The following is a 12,053-nucleotide window of genomic DNA, read 5'->3' as shown; positions in this document are numbered from 1 at the left end:
CAATCCTAAACCAAGTGACTATTAACACAAGATTAATCATCATTTAACATTTAGCACATACATTACCATTCTCATCATGTGAGATAATCCTAAGTGCAATGACCCATTCAATTCATAAACATATCAGATGGTTGGAGAACACATGTAATAACAAGTTCACATAAAGACGTCATGAAGTTAATAACCATCACATGTGTTAGAAGTTCAACATATCCATAAAGACATATAAGACAACTCATTCACCATGAACATGCATTGAATTCAACAACCTTCCATGAGTAGTGTTGAATCATAAATTTGCCAATAATATATCAGACAATATCATTACCCATAGTTCATTTTTGCATAACTCATTATACTTTTGAATAACTTGAAATGGCTAGCAATTGAAGGAGGGACTTTAACTCTCCACCCAACTATAGGCTAGCTACACTGCAATCTTTCTTGCAGCTGACCACCCCTGAGCCGGATCCAAAGTTTGAGGGGATGCTTACTTAGGGAATTAATCCAAGGTTCAACTGGGGTATTGCTTAGTTCCAGGAATACGAATCCATTATCTAGGTGGTTTACTAGATGTATTTTCAAAGCAAGCATTGCAGGAATCTATCGCCCACTATCTAAGTAGTCTATCAACCTCACAACAAGCACCATAGTGGCTCAGTTCAGCCTGCCCAATGGTTTATCAACCCATTCAATAAGCACTAAGTGGTTTATTAACTTTTTCAACAAGCACCAAACACTTAGTGGTTTATCAACTTAGTCAACAAGCACTTATGGTCCAATCCTCCTTTAGGCCTCCCACTGGCTAGTCTGACTTGGAAACAGATAATCTAGCGGTTTCAACACATTAATAGAGGGGAAGACATCCCAATTCTAGAGCAAAGGGCTTGATTGAACGTCTAGTAATGCTCCCGCGCTCCATGTCCAACGTCTGTTATTCTTTCTTTGCTGTCCTCCCTTCTCTTTGCTCGTTTTTGCTTCACGCCTCTTGTTTTTCCTTGAGGACCTTTATATCTTGAGAGATTTTCGACTTCACCTTCCCTCACATCATGGAATCAAGAAAAACCATTTGCAATTGTAAAGGCAATGTTCTCTACACTTTAAAAATCCACTTGCCATTGTAAATTAGAAGGGGCTCTAGACACCTGTGCGTGTGTTGAGCAGGAATCATATGCCATCTATGATTACAATTTGGATAAGGGTACTTAAGTGATTATCTGTTGCTAGTCCATGAAAGCCTTCGTCGATAGATGGACCAGAACTTTCACATTCCATAGATACATTTGTCTTCTCATGATTCAACTCACTTGAATGACATTCAATGCCTTTAATTAATATTTCTTTGCCATATGGGTGGGTCATGGCAATGGGAGCTTATTAAAGGTATATTGTTCAATTGTAAGGACCCTTCATCCAATCTTGTCCCTTTGTTTCCTAATGCATCCGCTATAGGGTTTAGGTGCGTTAGAACATAAAAGAATTCAATTTGTTCGAATTGTTGAAGATGAACAACAATCCTTTGCAACATGGGGGATATAGTGTTGTTATGTAATTCTTTGCTTCCCATACTCGCCAAATGACAATCAATGAATTTCCAAACCATGATTTTCAAGTTTTTCTTTTCAATTGCTAGTTCTAATCCTTTCCATAGAACTAGGAATTCAACTTGGTTATTGGTAGCAATGCCCAAACCCCAAGCGTATTGGGTCTCGATTTTCTCATCAGGGCAAAGGATCACCCTTCCTGCTTTTGCCACCCATAATATGTATAAACATCTATTAAAACAAAATATTAGAGTGAAAGTTTACAACATCATGAATCACGAGGAAATCTTCTATCTATGATAAGTTGACATAGTCTATATTATTAGAGCGAAAGTTTATAGTATTACGAATTACCAATAAGTTTTTTTCCCAATAATAAAATGAGATAGTGCATGTTATTAGAGTGAAAGTTTATAGTATTACAATTTACCAATAAGTTTTTTTTCCCAATAATAAAATGAGATAGCGCATGTTATTAGAGTGAAAGTTTACAACATTATAGATCATTAATAATTTTTTCCTTATAATAAATTGAAATAGTCTATGTTTAGAAATAATAATTACTTATTTTAATTAATAAATAAATTATAATAGTTTTTTTTTAATTAATAATTGATTATTATTATTATTTTTTTATTTAGAGGTATAGACAATGTCACTATATTTTCATATTATACTAAATTAATTTCAGCGACTATCACAATAACTTCTAAGTACTTATATATACTCCTCTAAATATTTAGATATATCTCTTCCATAAACACATACAAATAAAAAAAAATAAAAAATCTCAAATAAACTAAATTAACATTTAAATTAATTATAAATAAAAAAATTTAAACAATCCAAATAAACTAAAGTAACATTTAAATTATATTTTTCCGAAAATCTTCATTAAATAATAAATTACATAAGCTTGAATTCTAATAACCCAAATGAACTAAACTAACATTTGAATTAACTATAAGAATTTTAAAAAATGTCAAATCATACCATCCGCAAAAGTAACAATTTACTTATAATATGTCTACACATTTTCAACCCTTACTCTAAAAAATGTCAAATCATACCATCCGCAAAAGTAACAATTTACTTATAATATGTCTACACATTTTCAACCCTTACTCCAAACTTATCGAGATGAAAAAAGGAAAATTAAAAAAATATAATTCATATTCTATTATAAAAAAATATTTTTTTTTGAGATACGTAATTCCTATTTTATATATTCGCTGACATGGAGGCCTTCGAAAGAATGTTATAAAGCGTGGAGTGAATATATCCGAATATTGATGTCCGAGTCTGATAATATTTACAACACCATTAAATAGAAACACCATGTGGAGATCTGCATCCTTCATCTTAGAGCAAAAGGAGCAGAATAAAGCGAATGGTCTGGGCCGAATGGAGGAGACCAGTGATGTAATTCAGCTTCGACCACCATCCGTGACGCCCGACTGGCTTGCACAGGCCAAGGCAGCCATTCCCAATCCAAATCTCGACGATGTTCCTTCAAACCACCACCCACTCCCTCCCGATGCTCTGTCCTTCAGCGTCATTGACGAGTTCAACAATTGGAGCAGCAACCCAGAACTGGCCGAGGCCGTGGCGGCCATAAAAGCTCTGACGGCCGTCATTAAGCGGAGCCAGGCCACTACCATGATGGAACTGGAAATCGAACTCAAGAAGGCATCGGATTCTCTCAAGGTGAGTTTGATCCTTCATGCCCCATCCCATTTTACTTTTCAAAATCGAGAGTGGAAACGCAAAATGAGAAAATTGTATGGCCAGGCTTAGTAAAAACCATGAAGAATCTCAGAAAATAAGCGTGTCGAGAGTAGTTTCTCGGGGTTTAAAGATGTCCGAGTGCTTTAGGGTAATACTGACTGGGTTGATTGGGGTTAGGGTTGGCTGAATTTCGATATAATTCACTGTTGTAACCCTAATTCTTTTGCCTTTTATTGAAACGCGCTTCAAGAAACATTCTCTGGGACTGTACTGCAAAAATTGGACTTCTTTGGCTTAGATTCCAATCTTAAAGGGTAGTATTCTCCCGAAAATCCCACAGAATCGCACCCGGCCTCATCTCGGTCACTGACCACATAAAAAATGGAACCCTGGTGGATGGCTGAGCAATCTGTTGACGTCACGACTGAACCAACGCCCCCATTGGCGTTGAACCCCAACTTTGGCTTTATTAACCCAACCTAATGGATCAATCTGCAAAATATGTCCTCATTACGATATCAAAATATAATATATCATCCATACGACACAGAAATATATGATCTGTTTGATCCTTGGATGTATAAGGCAAGCACTCAATGAGACTTGAACAAACGCATAATCTTCTGATGGACTTTCTTATCGCCACTGTAAGAAAATTGAGGAAATATCTCTTTTAAATTTTCTGAGAATTCTTTTACTACAATTTTTCAGCTTAGAAGTGGATTCTGTCACTAATTCTTACCAGAGTAATCTTTGTCCGAGTTCGACCAATTTTGTTTGCAGTTGCAGTTTTTATTACGTTTGGTCAAACTTCAAAAGTTTTTGGTCATATCATTACATAACATACAGCTTGTCGTAGTTACGATTTTGAAAAAAAACGTGTTCGAAAAATTCAACGCGCAAGTATGCATATCATTCATATGAAAAAAATCCTATTTCAAAATTTATTGCAGAGTGTGCTTGAAAGAGTAGTCCTTACATGGAAAGATCTCATAATGCACCTTATTTATCGTATACGTCGTGGTTCCCATGGTACAAAGTTTAGACTCAAATGCATTTTAATTTTACATTTGTTGAATTTAAATTTTAACGATGAAGCTTATTGCTTTTGTTTTATATGGTTTTGTATAGTAAGAATTGAAATTGAGGAGGAATTTGGCTGAATTGAATTCTTGGCAGATTTTCCATATTTAAAGGTACATTTGGCTGAATTCTGTAATGCTGCTTTAAAGTGATAGTACAAGTTCAGGTACCGCTGGGGTTTGTAAGATGCTTATAAACATGTACTATGAGCTGCAATCTGATTTGCAATATACATGATCTCCATTCTATTCCACCGTAACAGTCAATTGGGTGTTTGCCCTTAGGAACAATTTATTAGATTGTCGTGTAGCACAAGGCTACACCCGTGTTTCTTTCAAGAAAGAATGCAATACAAGCTTGAGTTTTTCAAGGTCCAAATGGAAGGGGTTACTCACAATGTGAAAGAACTCATGTTGAAGATCCCTGCCATGAATTTTTTTTCAAGGATAACCGTTGAGTGAGGTTTGCATGGGAAGTAATTTACACAGGAAAGCGGGGGAGCTGAGTTCGAAGGCTTGCTGGTTGTGATACTTTGACACTCTTTGGAACAAGCACATTCATGCTTTGTAGAGCCACAATGTCAACAAACACTAGGGACAAAGAAGCAAGATTGCAGGCTAGAAGGAGAATTGCGATCCAATCATAAGGCAGTTTTACCTTGTCCTTTTCAAAGCTCCCACATACTTTGGTGCTATTTGTTGGAAAATATGGCAGGCATGGTCAGTATTTTCATTTTATCGAAATTGGAAATTCAAAATATATTAATGTGTCCTTAAAGATGACAAGTCGGCTCCACTAAGTGTTAGGTCGTCTAGGCCCCTAAGAGGCACCCATTTGACCCCCACTTGAAGGCTATATAAAGGAGATCATTTCTCCTCATTTAGATATATCGAATTTATCTCATGCATCTTTGAACTTGCAAAATTACACAAGGGCCAAGATTTTAGGAGGCTGAAATTCTAGGGAGGGCCGAAATTTTAGGAACTTAGATTTTGATTATTATTTTTCTATTGTTATTTATGATATATAGATGAATCTGGAAACTCTCTCTCTCATAAGGAAGAACTTTTTAGGGTTTTCCCCTTGTGGGTTTTGCCTTAGCTGTCTGCCTAATTTCTGTGTCTTGTGTCTCATTGTTTCATAATATCTCTACTGTGGTTTTCTACTGCTCTACCATGCTTATGAATGATTTTCATATAATTGTATATAGAAGTAATTAGATAATGCTAATAATGTTTTGATGCTGTGAAAAACATGGAAATTATTCTAAGCTATGCCCTAGATAAAAATTCATCACTATCAATCCAAGGCGTTGAAAAGAAAATGATAAGGTGAATGTTAATGAAATAGTGGTTTGGAGACAAGAGTGCCAAGGACTCACATTACGTGGAAAGCAACCATATGTTAGCCATGGGTGGATTATGTTAAAATTGGCAACCAGGGCCAAACTCCATGTGGGTCATCTTAATAATGGCAACTGATATTTTTCTTGGATCCCTCCCATCGAGAAGTGTAGGATTGATCTAAAGATCATCCGATTCTGATAAGTATTCATGAAGATATGAATTTATTAGTGTTATGGGATAATTCGTCAAGGTTGGCCAGCAACCAAATAAACCCCACTTGTGCTCAACGTTTTAGTATAAATAGAGGTGGCCTTCAAGTCATTTCAACACACTTGGGATCTCTTCCTCTCTACTTGTCTTTGGATTTAGTAGGAAGAGAGATCCTAAGGGATAACGCTCCCCTAATCTAGAGGGAGTGTCTTAGGCTCTACGCTGCCCTAATAAAGAAGCCCTAGATGTAGGAGGAAAGGGAGATCTAGCACGGTGAAGGAAGCCCTAACGTTGCCCTATGAAGAAGCAGTAATATGCAGCCATGGAGGGTCTAAGAAGAGACCCTATCCGCTGTCCTAAAAGGCACCTATACGCAGCCCTAAGGAGAGAGACCTATATGCTGTTCAAAAGAGCCCTAGCGGAAATTTTGTTCGTGCCCTACTCACAGTCCATATACGCCCTAATGTTGGAAATAATACTGAGAGGGGGGGGGGGTGAATCAGTATTATCAGATCAATAAAACTTTTCAATTTCATACTCAGATTCATATACGCGACTTCAGTTCACTATATCAGCGTATATACGCGACTGTGTAAATTGCAACTAGCGTATATTCAGTAATCTTATGATTCAGTTGGTTTATCCTCAGTGAATGCATCAGAACATTATTAACCATATTAACAGTAAACATGAGCAGTATAACAGAACAGATCATCACACATAAGTCACACACATGAACACCATGATATAAGGTGGAAACCCAATGTGGGTGAAAACCACCTGCTGCAATTTGTTTCTATCTTCCTTTAATAAGAAACTTCTTTTACAATGTACTGGTGCAGTCCTTTACCAGCACGCAGGCTGCAACCTGCAGAGGGCTACAACCCTCTTAGCTCTTGTACTAGCCGATCCATTTACTAGTACGTAGGCGCCAGCCTACAAAAGGCTCCAACCTTCACTCGTTTTCCAGCTGCTCCTGGAAGGGAGCTACAACCCCCTGGCTCTTGCACTGGCTGATATGTTTACCAGTACGTAGGTGCCGACCTACTGAACTCTACGATCTTCCCGGGACCACGTTTCATACATTTTCATACTGGATCCATAAAACAAGCATCATTGCAATACAACCTGAATCATCAATTTCTGAATCACCCAATACTGAAACCCTGTCCACAACACAGTCGCCAGACAACATAACTCTGCAATAACAACTAGATCCAACTCCACATTCAAATATCATACTTCATACTGTATACGCTACTCGGACGAACCCAACCTGCGTGTATACGCGCTTTTACCAAATACAACCCGCGTATAGATCTGCAAATTCTAACTTATAACTTTGCAGCTATTTCAGACATCAAAGCATACCCAGAACATAACCTTCATAAACATGCGTCAATAGATCTAGTCTATCCACAAACCATATAATCATTCCAAGCCTTGAGATCCCGTTCCATAGTTCATCATCCTCCACATGAGTGCAACCTTGGTTCAGATCAAGCAAGGCATCACCAACCCATAATCAGCATCTGGATCTCACCCTTCATCAAATATTCATCACTTGCACACCCTCTCCTTGGCCTAATGATCTTCTCCTTATATAGGTTTATGCTTTGCTCAATACCATGGTCCAAAACCATAATAAATCAATACGAAGAGCCCAATACTTGGGATCAACACACTTGTCGAGATACCATGGTCCAAAACCATAGGTTCAAATACCGAGGACTAACTACCACGGACCAAAGGTAAGCTTTCCGACATGTACGCGCTTTTCCATGCATAAAACTGCGTGTATACGCATACGCGACTTCGGCACGTCCAACCCGCGTGTATACGCTGATTTGTTACAATGAGCCTGCGTATATATCTTTCTTGACCTGCTGCACTAGATCTGCCATCTGATTAAGTTGCCATCACCTGTATCATGCCTCTGAGTGAGTTGCCATCAAGGACAACACCTGTATCATAATGCCAACAATCTCCCCCTTTGGACTTGATGGCAACCACCATACCAAGTCACTCTCCCCCTTTGACATCAAGGGCAAAGGGCGGACCAAGATATTCTCTTCTTGATCTCCATCTGCTGTCCATACTCCCCCTGAGTACCTGCTGGAATCTCTGATTGAGCTCCCCCTTTGTACATGCCAAGATGTACCAATCCAACCATGCTCCCCCTGAGCACATGCCAGTTCTAAGACCAGCAATTCATTCAAGACCACGACTATCATCCATTATATATGATCTGCACCATAAGCATCAGCATCCAAACCTGCAATACCATTCCTTTGATCAAACAGCAAGATGTATCATTTAGCTTCATAGACTTTATCCACAACTGCTAACCATAATGCCAACAATGCATTATTTGAAGTATATGCTCCCCCTGAGCCTGTGCCATGCCATCATCACCATATCAGACTTCTGTATTGCTGCTTTTCTTCAGAACATCATATACGCGACTGTGCAGCATATAACTCGCGTATATACGCGACTTGTCTTCATGAAACCCGCGTATGAGATTTGGAACACTGATGTTCCACACTTCCAGCTTCCTCTGAATCGGTCATGTCTGTATACTCTGCTATGCCACATCTTTCTGGCTGTACTTCCTTTTTCTTCCATATTTTCAACTGTGATGATGTTTTCTTCTTTTGGTTTGGTGTCCACAATCTTCTCCTGCATTCTTTCGCTATGTGTCCCAGCTTGTTGCATACATAACATCTTACATGTTTTATATTCCTTCTGTAGCAATCAGCAGCTTTGTGACCAAACATATTGCAAGTAAAACAATATCCCTTAAAGTACCTTGAATGTGATGATCTTTCTACATGATGGTCTTGAACCCTTCTTCTTCCACATCTAGCTGCAACATGTCCAAGATTATGACATACATAACATTCAACATTATTCATAGGAGGAGTAAAAGATTTTCTTTGAGGAGTCTCTTTCTTTGATCGTTGATGGGGTTGACCTTTCATCTCCTTGTTGATCATTTTAGATTTCTCTTTAGAGTTCCTTGCCTCACCTTGTGCACTAGATTCACCTTCAAAGGATTCATGAAAACCAAGACCAGTCTTGATAGCAGGAGATCGTTGACTACTAAGAATATCATCCAAAATCTTAGTACTATCTTGAAATCGCAATAGTTTATCCTTTTCTTCTAATTTACCTTTCAAGATATTTACCTCAACTTGATGTGGTTCTTCCTTTTCCAGACATTGCTTTGTCAAAGTCTCTTCAGACTTTCTTCCTTCTTTCACTTGTTGCCTTAGTTTGAGAATCTCATTTTCTTTCTCTTCATTCAGCACCTGCAGCATTTGTTGTATTCTGGAGGCATATTCCAACTGAGCCTTTAAGCTGATGATTTCTTCTTTGAGGGCACTCTTTCGTTTGCTAGGTAGATCTTGTTGATCTATGATTTTATCTGATGCTTCATTTGCTTGTCCATCTTCAATCTGAGGTGATTCAGAATCTAAATGCTTGCTTCCACTCAATAGCAGGCTGTCATTGTTCCTTTGAGCTGTCTTCTTCTTTTGACGCGCTTTCTTTCCCATTGTTCTACGGATCTCCTTCAAGCGATCAAGCTTCTACCGAAGGACCTGCTCTGATACCAATTGTTGGAAATAATACTGAGAGGGGGGGGGGGTGAATCAGTATTATCAGATCAATAAAACTTTTCAATTTCATACTCAGATTCATATACGCGACTTCAGTTCAGTATATCAGCGTATATACGCGACTGTGTAAATTGCAACTAGCGTATATTCAGTAATCTTATGATTCAGTTGGTTTATCCTCAGTGAATGCATCAGAACATTATTAACCATATTAACAGTAAACATGAGCAGTATAACAGAACAGATCATCACACATAAGTCACACACATGAACACCATGATATAAGGTGGAAACCCAATGTGGGTGAAAACCACCTGTTGCAATTTGTTTCTATCTTCCTTTAATAAGAAACTTCTTTTACAATGTACTGGTGCAGTCCTTTACCAGCACGCAGGCTGCAACCTGCAGAGGGCTACAACCCTCTTAGCTCTTGTACTAGCCGATCCATTTACTAGTATGTAGGCGCCAGCCTACAGAAGGCTCCAACCTTCACTCGTTTTCCAGCTGCTCCTGGAAGGGAGCTACAACCCCCTGGTTCTTCCACTGGCTGATATGTTTACCAGTACGTAGGCGCCGACCTACTGAACTCTACGATCTTCCCGGGACCACGTTTCATACATTTTCATACTGGATCCATAAAACAATCATCATTGCAATACAACCTGAATCATCAATTTCTGAATCACCCAATACTGAAACCCTGTCCACAACACAGTCGCCAGACAACATAACTCTGCAATAACAACTAGATCCAACTCCACATTCAAATATCATACTTCATATTGTATACGCTACTTGGACGAACCCAACCTGCGTGTATACGCGCTTTTACCAAATACAACCCGCGTACAGATCTGCAAATTCTAACTTATAACTTTGCAGCTATTTCAGACATCAAAGCATACCCAGAACATAACCTTCATAAACATGCGTCAATAGATCTAGTCTATCGACAAACCATATAATCATTCCAAGCCTTGAGATCCCGTTCCATAGTTCATCATCCTCCACATGAGTGCAACCTTGGTTCAGATCAAGCAAGGCATCACCAACCCATAATCAGCATCTGGGTCTCACCCTTCATCAAATATTCATCACTTGCACACCCTCTCCTTGGCCTAATGATCTTCTCCTTATATAGGTTTATGCTTTGCTCAATACCACGGTCCAAAACCATAATAAATCAATACGAAGAGCCCAATACTTGGGATCAACACACTTGTCGAGATACCATGGTCCAAAACCATAGGTTCAAATACCGAGGACTAACTACCACGGACCAAAGGTAAGCTTTCCGACATGTACGCGCTTTTCCATGCATAAAACTGCGTGTATACGCATACGCGACTTCGGCACGTCCAACCCGCGTGTATACGCTGATTTGTTACAATGAGCCTGTGTATATATCTTTCTTGACCTGCTGCACTAGATCTGCCATCTGATTAAGTTGCCATCACTTGTATCATGCCTTTGAGTGAGTTGCCATCAAGGACAACACCTGTATCATAATGCCAACACCTAACTGCTGGCCTTATTCCGCACTAGATGTTGCCCTTCATCCACAATTTAAGAAGACTCTTATACGCTGGAAATAGGAGGCCTCATCTCCCTAGACGCAGTCCTCTAATACGCAATCTCAAGAGGCCTCTATGCTGCCCTAACCGCAGTCCTCAAGGTGATATAATCCGCAGTCAATGAGGGTTCTATGCAGCAAGAGGAGGATTCCTATTCGCTGGAAAGAGGAGCCCTTAATGCAGTCAAAAGGAAGACTATTCAAGCATGCCCCAGTCGCAGCCATGGAGGAATCTTACCACAGCTAAAAGATGCCTAATCTAACCTCAGATTTGGACAACAACAACGTCAAGCTTCAGGCAGATGAGGAAGTTCTGAAAGCGGCATGTATGACATGGAGAAGAGTGTTTAAGGGTATACGTTGAAGTCTATCGAGCAAGGCAGCATATGTTAGGACTGTGTTGATAATAGTATAGTCACTTGGATGGAGAAAAGGGTGTGAACTTGATGAAGGTTATGAACAGTAAATTATATGAGAGAAATCACTATGTTGAAGACCTTGGTTGGAAACCTTTGGAGTAGCAAAGAGGACTGTTAGGAGGCAGATTGATATAGGCCTATGTTCAGTGACATTGGTGGAACAGTGGAACTTCATCATCAATAGAAGGGACAACAGACTAACATTGGGACAGCTGTATGGTACATCAACATGCAAGGGACAACAAACTAACATTGGGAGAACTGTATGGTACAACAACATGCAAGGGACAACAAACTAACATTGGGACAGTTGTATGGTATAGCAGCATGCAAGGGACAACAAACTAACATTGGGACAGTTGTATGGTACAACAACATGCAAGGGACAACAAACTAACATTGGGATAACTGTATGGTACTTAGCAGCAAGTACACCAAGCATGCAATGGTACAACAAGCATGCAAGGGACAACAAGCAAGCAATGTGATAGTAAACATGGGCAACATGGTTAAACCATGACACATGG

At 39.1% G+C, this 12,053-nt stretch overlaps 1 protein-coding gene across 1 annotated transcript in view; it reads left to right on the top strand.

Moving 5' to 3' along the window:
• Window positions 1-2,817: 2,817 nt before the first annotated feature.
• LOC149158711 (uncharacterized) overlaps window positions 2,818-12,053 on the top strand; it is a 167,461-nt gene continuing 158,225 nt past the window's right edge. The window contains exon 1 of the mRNA XM_089436280.1: window positions 2,818-3,251. Coding sequence (XP_089292406.1) covers window positions 2,883-3,251 — 369 coding nt within the window. The 5' untranslated portion in view covers window positions 2,818-2,882. The remainder of the gene's footprint in view (window positions 3,252-12,053) is intronic.

The sequence above is a fragment of the Pinus tabuliformis genome, chromosome 5_2, assembly GCF_031772625.1.
Source record: "Pinus tabuliformis cultivar Carrire ecotype Pingquan chromosome 5_2, CPIR1, whole genome shotgun sequence".
Taxonomy (NCBI): domain Eukaryota; kingdom Viridiplantae; phylum Streptophyta; class Pinopsida; order Pinales; family Pinaceae; genus Pinus; species Pinus tabuliformis.
This window is presented reverse-complemented; position numbering and strand designations above follow the sequence as displayed.